At 36.1% G+C, this 14,322-nt stretch overlaps 1 protein-coding gene across 1 annotated transcript; it reads left to right on the plus strand.

The window, feature by feature from the left end:
* Positions 1 to 6,858: 6,858 nt before the first annotated feature.
* On the plus strand, positions 6,859 to 12,409 carry fbxw10 (F-box and WD repeat domain containing 10). Its single transcript, XM_062442258.1, has 12 exons — positions 6,859 to 7,372; positions 7,753 to 7,914; positions 8,782 to 8,912; positions 9,012 to 9,119; positions 9,208 to 9,314; positions 9,429 to 9,632; positions 9,954 to 10,075; positions 10,475 to 10,629; positions 10,781 to 10,923; positions 11,068 to 11,226; positions 11,321 to 11,610; positions 11,712 to 12,409. The coding sequence occupies exons 1-12, from the start codon at positions 6,859 to 6,861 to the stop codon at positions 12,407 to 12,409; spliced, it is 2,793 nt and encodes a 930-aa protein (XP_062298242.1).
* Positions 12,410 to 14,322: the final 1,913 nt, after the last annotated feature.

Raw genomic sequence — 14,322 nt, forward strand, 5'->3', positions numbered from 1 at the left:
CTGAAATGACTGTTGTAGTATGATTATCAGGTGACCATTGTTGTGTATCATGATTTTGGTCATCCTACAGTGTATAATATTAACGCTATTGACGATATTTCAAAATAAAATTCCCAAAAAATATGATTTTTTTTTTCTGAAATGACTGTTGTAGTATGATTATCAGGTGACCATTGTTGTGTAGCATGATTTTGGTGAGTAAACAGTGTATAATATTAACGCTATTGACGATTTTTCACAATAAAATTCCCCAAAAATATGCAGAAATTTTTTTTTTCTGAAATGACTGTTGTAGTATGATTATCAGGTGACCCTTGTTGTGTATAATGATTTTGGTCATCCTACAGTGTATAATATTAACGCTATTGACGATATTTCAAAATAAGTTTCCCCAAAAATATGAATTTTTTTTTTTCCTGAAATGACTGTTGTAGTATGATTATCAGGTGACCCTTGTTGTGTATAATGATTTTGGTCATCCTACAGTGTATAATATTAACGCTATTGACGATTTTTCACAATAAAATTTCCCAAAAATATGCAAAAAGTTTTTTCCTGAAATGACTGTTGTAGAATGATTATCAGGTGACCATTGTTGTGTAGCATGATTTTGGTGAGTATACAGTGTATAATATTAACGCTATTGACGATTTTTCACAATAAAAATTCCCAAAAATATGCAAAAAGTTTTTTTCTGAAATGACTGTTGTAGTATGATTATCAGGTGACCCTTGTTGTGTATCATGATTTTGGTCATCCTACAGTGTATAATATTAACGCTATTGACGATTTTTCACAATAAAATTCCCCAAAAATATGCAAACTTTTTTTCCCCCTGTAATCACTGTTGTAGTATGATTATCAGGTGACCATTGTTGTGTAGCATGATTTTGGTGAGTATACAGTGTATAATATTAACGCTATTGACGATTTTTCACAATAAAATTCCCCACAAATATGCAAACTTTTTTTCCCCCTGAAATCACTGTTGTAGTATGATTATCAGGTGACCATTGTTGTGTAGCATGATTTTGGTGAGTATACAGTGTATAATATTAACGCTATTGACGATTTTTCACAATAAAATTCCCCAAAAATATGCAAAAATATTTTTTTTTTCTGAAATGACTGTTGTAATATGATTATCAGGTGACCCTTGTTGTGTAGCATGATTTTGGTGAGTATACAGTGTATAATATTAACGCTATTGACGATTTTTCACAATAAAATTCCCCTAAAAAATGCAAAAAGTTTTTTTTCTGAAATGACTGTTGTAGTATGATTATCAGGTGACCCTTGTTGTGTATCATGATTTTGGTGAGTATACAGTGTATAATATTAACGCTATTGACGATTTTTCACAATAGAATTCCCCAAAAATATGCAAAAAGTTTTTTTTCTGAAATGACTGTTGTAGTATGATTATCAGGTGACCCTTGTTGTGTATCATGATTTTGGTCATCCTACAGTGTATAATATTAACGCTATTGACGATATTTCAAAATAAAATTCCCCAAAAATATGATTTTTTTTTTTCCTGAAATGACTGCTGTAGTATGATTATCAGGTGACCATTGTTGTGTAGCATGATTTTGGTGAGTAAACAGTGTATAATATTAACGCTATTGACGATTTTTCACAATAAAATTCCCCAAAAATATGCAAAAAGATTATTTTTTCTGAAATGACTGTTGTAGTATGATTATCAGGTGACCCTTGTTGTGTATCATGATTTTGGTCATCCTACAGTGTATAATATTAACGCTATTGACGATTTTTCACAATAAAATTCCCCTAAAAAATGCAAAAAGTTTTTTTTTCTGAAATGACTGTTGTAGTATGATTATCAGGTGACCCTTGTTGTGTATCATAATTTTGGTCATCCTACAGTGTATAATATTAAAGCTATTGATGATTTTTCACAATAAAATTCCCCAAAAATATGAAATTTTTTTTTTCCTGAAAAAACTGTTGTAGTATGATTATCAGGTGACCATTGTTGTGTAGCATGATTTTGGTGAGTATACAGTGTATAATATTAACGCTATTGACGATTTTTCACAATAAAATTCCCCAAAAATATGCAAAAAGATTATTTTTTCTGAAATGACTGTTGTAGTATGATTATCAGGTGACCCTTGTTGTGTATCATAATTTTGGTCATCTTACAGTGTATAATATTAACGCTATTGACGATTTTTCACAATAAAATTCCCCAAAAATATGCAAAAATATTTTTTTTCTGAAATGACTGTTGTAGTATGATTATCAGGTGACCCTTGTTGTGTAGCATGATTTTGGTGAGTATACAGTGTATAATATTAACGCTATTGACGATTTTTCACAATAAAATTCCCCAAAAATATGCAAAAAGTTTTTTTTCTGAAATGACTTATGTAGTATGATTATCAGGTGACCCTTGTTGTGTAGCATGATTTTGGTGAGTATACAGTGTATAATATTAACGCTATTGATGATTTTTCACAATAAAATTCCCCAAAAATATGCAAAAAGTTTTTTTTCTGAAATGACTGTTGTAGTATGATTATCAGGTGACCCTTGTTGTGTATCATGATTTTGGTCATCCTACAGTGTATAATATTAACGCTATTGACGATATTTCAAAATAAAATTCCCCAAAAATATACAAACTTTTTTTTCCCCTGAAATGACTGTTGTAGTATGATTATCAGGTGACCCTTGTTGTGTATCATGATTTTGGTCATCCTACAGTGTATAATATTAACGCTATTGACGATTTTTCACAATAAAATTCCCCAAAAATATGCAAACTTTTTTTCCCCCTGAAATCACTGTTGTAGTATAATCATCAGGTGACCATTGTTGTGTAGCATGATTTTGGTGAGTATACAGTGTATAATATTAACGCTATTGACGATTTTTCACAATAAAATTCCCCAAAAATATGCAAAAAGTTTTTTTTCTGAAATGACTGATGTAGTATGATTATCAGGTGACCCTTGTTGTGTATCATAATTTTGGTCATCCTACAGTGTATAATATTAACGCTATTGACAATTTTTCAAAATACAATTCCCCAAAAATATACAATTTTTTTTTTCCTGAACTAACTGTTGTAGTATGATTATCAGGTGACCATTGTTGTGTAGCATGATTTTGGTGAGTATACAGTGTATAATATTAACGCTATTGACGATTTTTCACAATAAAATTCCCCAAAAATATGCAAAAAGATTTTTTTCTGAAATGACTGTTGTAGTATGATTATCAGGTGACCCTTGTTGTGTATCATGATTTTGGTCATCCTACAGTGTATAATATTAACGCTATTGATGATTTTTCACAATAAAATTCCCCAAAAATATGCAAACTTTTTTTCCCCCTAAAATCACTGTTGTAGTATGATTATCAGGTGACCATTGTTGTGTAGCATGATTTTGGTGAGTATACAGTGTATAATATTAATGCTATTGACGATTTTTCACAATAAAATTCCCCAAAAATATGCAGAAATTCTTTTTTTTTCTGAAATGACTGTTGTAGTATGATTATCAGGTGACCCTTGTTGTGTATCATGATTTTGGTCATCCTACAGTGTATAATATTAACGCTATTGATGATTTTTCAAAATAAATTTCCCCAAAAATATGACATTTTTTTTTTCTGAAATGACTGTTGTAGTATGATTATCAGGTGACCCTTGTTGTGTATCATGATTTTGGTCATCCTACAGTGTATAATATTAACGCTATTGATGATTTTTCACAATAAAATTCCCCAAAAATATGCAAACTTTTTTTCCCCCTAAAATCACTGTTGTAGTATGATTATCAGGTGACCATTGTTGTGTAGCATGATTTTGGTGAGTATACAGTGTATAATATTAATGCTATTGACGATTTTTCACAATAAAATTCCCCAAAAATATGCAGAAATTCTTTTTTTTTCTGAAATGACTGTTGTAGTATGATTATCAGGTGACCCTTGTTGTGTATCATGATTTTGGTCATCCTACAGTGTATAATATTAACGCTATTGACGATTTTTCACAATAAACTTCCCCAAAAATATGCAAACTTTTTTTCCCCCTGAAATCACTGTTGTAGTATGATTATCAGGTGACCATTGTTGTGTAGCATGATTTTGGTGAGTATACAGTGTATAATATTAACGCTATTGACGATTTTTCACAATAGAATTCCCCAAAAATATGCAAAAAGTTTTTTTTTCTGAAATGACTGTTGTAGTATGATTATCAGGTGACCCTTGTTGTGTATCATGATTTTGGTCATCCTACAGTGTATAATATTAACGCTATTGATGATATTTCACAATAAAATTCCCCTAAAATATGCAAAAAGTTTTTTTTCTGAAATGACTGTTGTAGTATGATTATCAGGTGACCCTTGTTGTGTATAATGATTTTGGTCATCCTACAGTGTATAATATTAACGCTATTGACGATATTTCAAAATAAAATTCCCCAAAAATATGAAATTTTTTTTTTTCCTGAAATGACTGTTGTAGTATGATTATCAGGTGACCATTGTTGTGTAGCATGATTTTGGTGAGTAAACAGTGTATAATATTAACGCTATTGACGATTTTTCACAATAAAATTCCCCAAAAATATGCAAAAAGATTATTTTTTCTGAAATGACTGTTGTAGTATAATTATCAGGTGACCGTTGTTGTGTATCATGATTTTGGTCATCCTACAGTGTATAATATTAACGCTATTGACGATATTTCACAATAAAATTCCCCAAAAATATGCAAACTTTTTTTCCCCCTGAAATCACTGTTGTAGTATGATTATCAGGTGACCATTGTTGTGTAGCATGATTTTGGTGAGTATACAGTGTATAATATTAACGCTATTGACGATTTTTCACAATAATATTCCCCAAAAATATGCAAATTTTTTTTTTTTTTTTAATGAAATGACTGTTGTAGTATGATTATCAGGTGACCATTGTTGTGTAGCATGATTTTGGTGAGTATACAGTGTATAATATTAACGCTATTGACGATTTTTCACAAAAATATTCCCCAAAAATATGCAAAAATATTTATTTTTTTAATGAAATGACTGTTGTAGTATTATTATCAGGTGACCATTGTTGTGAAGCATGATTTTGGTGAGTATACAGTGTATAATATTAACGCTATTGACGATTTTTCACAATAAAATTCCCCAAAAATATGCAAAAAGTTTTTTCTGAAATGACTGTTGTAGTATGAGTATCAGGTGACCCTTGTTGTGTATAATGATTTTGGTCATCCTACAGTGTATAATATTAACGCTATTGACGATATTTCAAAATAAAATTCCCCAAAAATATGAAATTTTTTTTTTTCCTGAAATGACTGTTGTAGTATGATTATCAGGTGACCATTGTTGTGTAGCATGATTTTGGTGAGTAAACAGTGTATAATATTAACGCTATTGACGATTTTTCACAATAAAATTCCCCAAAAATATGCAAAAAGATTATTTTTTCTGAAATGACTGTTGTAGTATGATTATCAGGTGACCCTTGTTGTGTATCATGATTTTGGTCATCCTACAGTGTATAATATTAACGCTATTGACGATTTTTCACAATAAAATTCCCCAAAAATATGCAAACTTTTTTTCCCCCTGAAATCACTGTTGTAGTATGATTATCAGGTGACCATTGTTGTGTAGCATGATTTTGGTGAGTATACAGTGTATAATATTAACGCTATTGACGATTTTTCACAATAATATTCCCCAAAAATATGCAAACATTTTTTTTTTTTAATGAAATGACTGTTGTAGTATGATTATCAGGTGACCATTGTTGTGTAGCATGATTTTGGTGAGTATACAGTGTATAATATTAACGCTATTGACGATTTTTCACAAAAATATTCCCCAAAAATATGCAAAAATATTTATTTTTTTAATGAAATGACTGTTGTAGTATTATTATCAGGTGACCATTGTTGTGAAGCATGATTTTGGTGAGTATACAGTGTATAATATTAACGCTATTGACGATTTTTCACAATAAAATTCCCCAAAAATATGCAAAAAGTTTTTTCTGAAATGACTGTTGTAGTATGAGTATCAGGTGACCCTTGTTGTGTATCATGATTTTGGTCATCCTACAGTGTATAATATTAACGCTATTGACGATTTTTCACAATAAAATTCCCCAAAAATATGCAAACTTTTTTTCCCCCTGAAATCACTGTTGTAGTATGATTATCAGGTGACCATTGTTGTGTAGCATGATTTTGGTGAGTATACAGTGTATAATATTAACGCTATTGATGATTTTTCACAATAGAATTCCCCAAAAATATGCAAAAAGTTTTTTCGGAAATGACTGTTGTAGTATGATTATCAGGTGACCCTTGTTGTGTAGCATGATTTTGGTGAGTATACAGTGTATAATATTGACGATATTGAAGATTTTTCACAATAAGCTTTTTTACAAAGCTATGATGACTCTGCTTCCTTTTATATGAGGTAAGCTGCAAACCTACTTTTGTGCACAATTCACTGGAGGGATGTCTTTGGTTGTTATATGATAAGATATGTAACTCAATACTAAAAATGACCATTTCTAGCTAATGTTTATTGCAATATCTCATATATATAAATTTATCACACAAACTATACAGAGAGGCGGCAAAAGCACAATAATATATATATGTTATAATGATCCTTAATGCATCCATGGTGTATCGGCTCTACTCCCTTGAGAGCATCCATCCCCTGCTGGTACTTGTTGCCTGGCAACCAGTTGACTGATGTCCGTAAGTTTGTTGATATTGTTCGGAGAGAAAAAAAAGACAATTGTTGCCTGGCAACGACACAAACAACATCATCACAGCATCGAAATGAAGTCCGTCAAATTTGGGAGAGGTTTGTCGGCTTGCGCGTTCAGCTGTAGTGAGGCGGGGGGATGCCTCAACATGTGCGGGATGTGCCCGTCATGCGTCTTTGCCCCCAAACCACCAGGTTCCACCCAGAGTTTGTGGAGGGTGTCAGATGAATTCAAGAGGAGATTCGTGGTGGAGCTGCTTCTACGGTGCAGAAACGTCAAAGTGCTCGAAAGCGTCCAGAGCGTCCTGGGTGTCACATCATGGACGTTGTTCACTTACGCCAGGTCTAGAAGTCCGATTTCACCTCAAGATTTCCCCCGCCGGGGACAGGACCGAGCGCCAAATAATAAACCACTTGGCATGGACATGAATGAGATCTGGGAATGGTTCAGCAGCAGCCCGGACTGGATGAAATCACGGTATCTTTGCCGTCTTTTCTCACTCTGTGAATCGGAGCTGTTACGTATGCTCGCTAATTTAACCAGCGTGCTTCTGGTCAGACTAAAACGAGGGTTCCTGCAGTTTAATGGTAAGAAAACAGCTCAAAAACAAGATTAAGTTCAGTAGGCTATAATATTGTTTCTTTTTGCCTACGAGTAAAAACATAGTAATATAATATTTTGCCTTTTTGCAACAGACTGTTTACATAATTGTTAAAGAGTAATTTGGATTTTAAAGTGTGGGAGTTCACCTGTAAACCTAATGTAATGGAGTTTCAATGCAAGTGCAATTCCCTCTTGTTACCACTAGATGTCAGTAAAGGACATGAATACAGTGGCACAGTTTTTTTTTTTTTTCCATTAATGAAGTGATATATGAAATACGGGCTTTGTTCAATGACATATGAACTGTGCGGCTCTCTGTTTTTATTGTTACCATTACCAATATTTAATCATGTTCCCTTTTCAGTGGGTAGCCACAATACAAATCAGCATCATCAGGTCAGTGAGGGAGACTCAGAGGACCCTGCTCTTATGGTTGTGCCTGGATCCTCAAAGTCTGTGTCTGGAGTCAGCCGATACCGAGACTTTATAGGCTGCCTTCCTGTTGATCTGTCAAAGAGGATATTAGGTAAGTCAAAAAATGGGTAATAATGAAATGATTGCAATATTGTCAGGTATCCAGAAGCAATCAAGATGCAATAGTATTGCTTTGGTGGATCAGCAGTTTAATCTACTTTTCAGTTCCCATGTTTACTTTGAAGTGTGCAGTGACACTGACAACTGATAATATAAAGCAGCTCAGCCAGACTAATGGCACCATGGGGATATAACTTCCTTACTGAAGAATGCTCTTGTTAAATTCATCCCATTCAAGTGGGGTTACCCTTGGATATAAGAGCAACAAAACGTGCCAGGCAACTGATTGGCTGTATGCTCCCAGCTTACTTAAAGGTGCAGTGTGTCGAATTTAGTGGCATCTAGCAGAACGGAGTTGGCAAACAGTGAATATAACATTCATAAGTTTGTTTTTAAAAGTGTGTAATCCCATTAAAATAGGAATCAGGTTCTTGTTACCTTAGAATGAGCCCTTTATATCTGAGTGGATCCTCCCATGTTGCACCGCCATGTTTCTACAGTAGTCCAGAATGGACAAACCAAATCTGCATCTAGAGAGGGCCTTTCATGTTTTTGTGAGTTTCGTGGCTGCAATAGGTTCTTCTACATGCTTGGAAAGGGAAGGTGAAAGTTTGTTACAATCTGCAGCCTCACGACTAGATGCCACTAAAGTCTATAGACTGGACCTTTAAAAGAAGTATGTTGAACAAAACAAAGTGATGACAGGGAATTATATTAATAAATTTGCATTTGGTATTTTTGTCAATAACAAAAATGAAACAGTTCCAACTGAGGATATTTTAAACAATTACAAAACAGTTATTAATCTTTTAAACTTAATAGTACACACCCATTATGGTACATGCGTGTCTTCTATCAGGCCTGCTGGATGAACATACTCTGAGACGCTGCCAGAAAGTTTGTCGGTATTGGAAGCACCTCGCAGGGGAAACCATGGAGGAAATCCATTTCAGAAGTATCTTCCAGGATCAAATGAAGGCAATGATGAAGGTGGGGTAAGCATGTAACAAGCATGTGATGATAATTTATGTAAATGTTTAAATTGTTGAATGAAAATAACCTAGCAGTAAATCCTTTTTTTTGTTTTAGCGATATAAAGGTATTGATTTAGTCAGTCCTACCTATGCCAACATCGTGGAAGTCCTCATACCCGTCAAGGATCATGAGAAAGGGGACATTCATTCTGGTGTCAAAAAGGTCAACAAATAGCTGCACAACCTCCATAATCATTCATTTTTGTACCAGAAGACCACTGTGAATTGATAATCTTTTCTTGTATTTACAGAAGAAGCCTTTTGAAGTGGCTTATGCCAACATCAAAACCAAAACAGTGCAAATGGAAGAGCGAAATATTTATTGTGGTGCATATTTTACCACAGTGCTGATTAACAAGTTAGTGTGTTCAGTTAATTTGTTTTTACAAACACTAACAAAACCTTACACATTATAATAAAAACATACATTTCATACAACCAATGTCATCAGTGTGTGTTTCGGGTGTGACAGAGAGGACAATCATCGTGTGATAGACTACAGAGGTGGATCATTTATGGTCACAGGCTCCAAAGACCGTGTGGTGCATCTGTTTTATGTGGCATCAGAAACAACAGCTGTGGCGGTGTTGAAGGGCCACGTTGGCAGCATACGGGCAGTGCTGCTCTGTGAGGAGCGAGACCTGCTGATAACTGCGAGCTGTGATGCAAGCATCAGGTGAGGTGCAAGCAAGTGCATGTGACCATGATTCAGATTCATAATTATAATTTTGTGAATGTATGCTTCTGTACAAAATATTAGGAACTTTTGTGAACCTTATTGTTATAAATCTTGTTGCAGTCCATGTCTCAGTAATGTCAAGTTCTACAAATCTTTCCTAATTCTGTTTCGTATCATTCAATGTACATCTCTCCTTGTGACTGAAGAAGAGTTGATGGGGCTTTAGTACCTTAGTCTCTTCATATATGCCATACTTTTTTATGTCCTTTTATCCCACAGTATGGTGTCTGTTTATTTAATATTTTGTCATTCCTGTAGGTGTTGGAATTTGAAGACAGACCAGTGTGTGATGGTCCTGTATGGTCACACAGGTACTGTAAACTGCCTGGATGTCCATGGTGATAGACTTGTCTCAGGGGCTAAAGACTGTATAGTAAAAGGTGAGTAACCCTCAAAGGATTTCTCATTTTATAGATAGTTGCCATCTCTGCTTGCTGTTTTTTATATTCAAATAATCATAGACCAAACATAAATACATTTTCTAGAACCGTGGAACTAATAAAGGAATATCTTATCTTATCTTATAATAAATCTATGTTTCACCTTTTTTCCTGAACTTTTTTAAAGAGATCTCATAAACTTTTTGATCAACAATCAATGTTATCTTTTTGTTCTGCATTTAAATACTCAAGCAGAATAAAAAACGATTTATGCCATAAGACCATGTGCACCATGGCACACAGAGTTGTTTGTTACTATTCTCTTTTTAAAACACTGAACATTTTTATAACTTCCATAATTTTCTTATTTTACTGGTTTGTGCAAATGAACTTTGCCAGTGTGGAGTCTACAAACAGGGAAGTATTTTGAGGATTTTAATTTCAAGCACCCCAGTCCTGTCCAGTGTGTGAAGATCAGCTCAACAAGAGTTTATAGTAGCTGTGATCGAGGCCTCATCAAAATATGGGACACTGAGAATGCAGCACTGATCAGGGTGAGAACATTTACCATGAGCCTATGTGAAGAACAGTAGAGTCTCTTTTAAAAAATAACAAATTATTTGTCACATCAAACTATACAGTGCACTGCCTGATAATACTTGCTCATTTGCTAATTTTGTTCCATAACGGACTCCTTTTCGAAAGGTGATTGATGCCCATCGGAGCTCAGTGAAATGCCTGTTCTTTGACAAATGGCATCTTTTATCTGGGGACTATAATGGTCAGGTCATGGCATGGAGCATCAACTGTGACGCTAAAGAGTGTCTCATAACCTTCAACCACCCAAAGTAAGTATATCCGCTGATATGCAAAAATGCACTGAAAGTCACTTCAACATTTGTTCTGATCATATAGCAATTCTTTATCTTCAATACATGTCATAACATAAAAAGATGTGACTTTATTAACCAAAAATGCTGACTTTTCTGCAGGGAGGTAAAATCTATGACTCTCGCCTACCTTCGTCTTGTCACTGGCTGCTTGGATGGAAAGATTCGTATATTTAATTTCCTCACTGGGGATTGTCTGAGAGACATCACCGCGGAGGCCGAACCAGGCCGTATATTGTCCCTGCATTTCCGTGAGAACAGGTGAGTCAAAGCATTCAACTTAATTGTTGTGCAATGTGATATTACATTACTATTATTATTGTCTCACATACTTTGCCTCTCTACCCTACTTTAGTATATTAGTGAACACGACATCCAGTGTGAAGTTCTACCACTTTGCCAAAGTGTTCTGGGATTACAAAGACTCTGCAGAGGGAGGCAAGGGTGATGCGATGGCTCAGGGTGGTTTGGTCTCTGAGAAATCTGCAGCTTCGCTCAGAAAACTTACGTACGCCTCTGATTACATGGCACAAGTGGCTTCACCCACCCAAAATATGCATGACTCTAAAGGCAAGAAATCAGAGAAAGCTGAGCTGCCCTACCACACCGGCTTCCTGTCCACCCCCATTAAATGTCGAGCACAAGGTAAGATCAAAATTAGCCAACATATTGTGGGGATTAAGATGAAGGAAAATGTGCTTTAAGATCAGCACTTTCATGTTGTAAATTATATTTTCCCCTTGTAGTCAGAGAGTGCTGCGAGCCTTCTAAAAAGACAGTGTTGCTGAGTGAGAAGGCGACATGTGATCGGATAAAGAAGAAGGGTCTTCATCATCCTTTGACACGTGACTCCATCCTACTCAGGGTAAATGCCATCCAGAGGTCGCGGTGCACAGATGAGGTCAGCATCAACATGGAGTGCAATGATAAGCTACGAGATTCCTGGGGTCCTCATTCACCTCAGGATCCACTGCACTCTGACCTCCACAACCCAAAGCCCCGATCAGCCCTAAAACAAACCATGCAGACTCTGTTATGTCCACTGCAGCACACGCATAATAGTCCTCACAGGAGGGCCAAGACATGCGTCCCACAGTTGAAGAGAACTGCCAATCAAAATATGACAAACACAATAGCAGGCAGAGATGTCTCCACTGCCCCTGACATCACAATGAGGCACCGTACTTGTTTATGTCCTAAGAAGTTACAGAAAGCAAACAAGAGGGTCGATGCCACAGAGGTGCCACAGTCTCCTGAGCGCATCTGCATGAGACCACTACTTAATCAAGAATGTTGCACTAAAACTAGTACCGGCTTGCCCAGGATCAGCTCTGTGGATCCAATGAGAGAGCGGCTGTCCAATCCACTGAGTGTCCGGGGCAAGAAGGAACTCATGCAGAGCAGTGAGCACAAACTGTCCAAGAAGGATAAGATGATCCAATGAAGCAAAATGCGCATTAACAGATAATTTCTTGTGTTTTTATGATATATTGTGTCAGCAGACCTCTATCACTACTCCATGATTGGTGTTTTGAACATCTTTGTGTATCTGACACTTTATTTTTAAATGTGATGTTTCATTAAAACATCACTAGGGGTCAGTATTGTATCATCTGATGATGGCAGGGCTGGGGGTTAGTGAGGTGCAATATGCAAGTTTTAAGTCATGGTAAAGTTTTTATAAGTTGAACGTATCTTGAGCATGTATTTTTGTAGTTGATTTTTTTATGGAGTCTTCCTCGGTAGTTTGATTCTATAGTTAGTAGCTGGATTTGACGAAAAAGATTTCCGCACACTTAGATCTACGCAGTCTTCACTTTATTTTTGAGCCTTTGTTAGATTTAAATTCATAAATAAAGTGAAAACTTCATAAAAAATCATAGATCTTAGTGCGTGGAAATCTCTCTCATTAAGTTTGGACTCACTGATGCTTCCAGCACCTTACAAAGACTTAGCTGGTTGGAGTAGCGGTCATTTTGCATTATCTACATAGTTTAGTTGCATAAAAAGTAAGTAAAGTAAAAAGTGGTATTTTCATATTTTTGAAGACTGTTTTAATTGTTGTTGTTTTTTTACAGTGTTTTAATTTTTTTGTATTTAACTTTACAAAAATGCTTTTTCAAGCCTGTGGTCTTAAATTCCAAGTTATGATAATAAACGCCTGCCACTGAAACCTGCTGGTTGTACCACAGGGTTTTTTTTCATGAAGCATATGCCTACACCAATCAAGCAACAAGAAATCTTTAGCTTCTGTGGTACTTCAAACAAGATCAGTGAAGTCATCAGAGTGTGATGAGTTTGTCCCATCGAGAGAGACCTTTCACCCTGCCACCTGCCCTCTAGCCCTGGTGCCTCGAGGGCATCATTAGGGGCGAGGAGGTTGAAGATCAGGGAGGGAAGGCCCTCTGCTTTGACAGCAGCAGTACAACAGCTGGGCACCCGTGAATAACAAAGGGTTATGAGGAGAACTGACTGGGTAAGACGGCCCACTTTGGAGAATCTCTTCTTTCAGGAGTGGTCTGCTGCTAATTTGATTTGGTCTAGAAAACTGGGGATAATGGTGTCTCCCCCTTTTCCTCCTGTGGCAGTGTGACGTAGGAAGACAATGCAATCCCCTCCTGCCACCCCAAGCTCAGCTTAGCTTCGTCAAGCAGCACAGCCCCCCCCATTGTTTCATCAGGTATGGACGCCCTTGTCCAGGACTAGCAGAGCTGCAGGGGGGATAATGAGCGTAAAATCAAAGCAAAGTAATAAAAGGGAAAGTCTTCATGGAGGAATGCTCTTAGACCTTATGCTCCCTAGAGCAGGCCCAAGGGTTGGTCGGGGAGAGGGTACAGGTTTATTTATGCATGAAGAGAAGCTTGAAAGAAATGATGGTTAACCCCCTCACAGTGAAAGGTTTTAAGTGTTGGAGGTTGGAGAGAGGACAACAAAAGACGATTCAGTATGACCTAGCTGATCTTTACTCTGCATTATTCTCCATCTCCAAAGGCGCATATTTGCATCATAGTTCATTTGTCAAATTAATTTTTCAATTTTTGTCATGCTGTGTCAGTAGCAGGTTTGAACTCCGAACTTGGTTTAGACTAGAACCCTCATTCCAGACCAGGTCAGTCCAGGCCAGTCATGGTGTAGAATGTGATTAACCAAATTATGATCTCAATGATTTTATATTTGCATGTCATTCAGACGGGTGGCTGACTTGCCCTGGAGCTGTCCAGATATCACACCATTACCAGGTCTAACGAGATGGGCATCAGATGCATAGGCCCAATGAATATGCAAATCAAACCGATCTCATGAGGAACTGGCTTGTGATAAAAAACAGAGACTAAAATTTCCCCGTTGTGGAAAACA

The sequence above is a fragment of the Scomber scombrus genome, chromosome 21, assembly GCF_963691925.1.
Source record: "Scomber scombrus chromosome 21, fScoSco1.1, whole genome shotgun sequence".
Classification (NCBI taxonomy): Eukaryota; Metazoa; Chordata; class Actinopteri; order Scombriformes; family Scombridae; genus Scomber; species Scomber scombrus.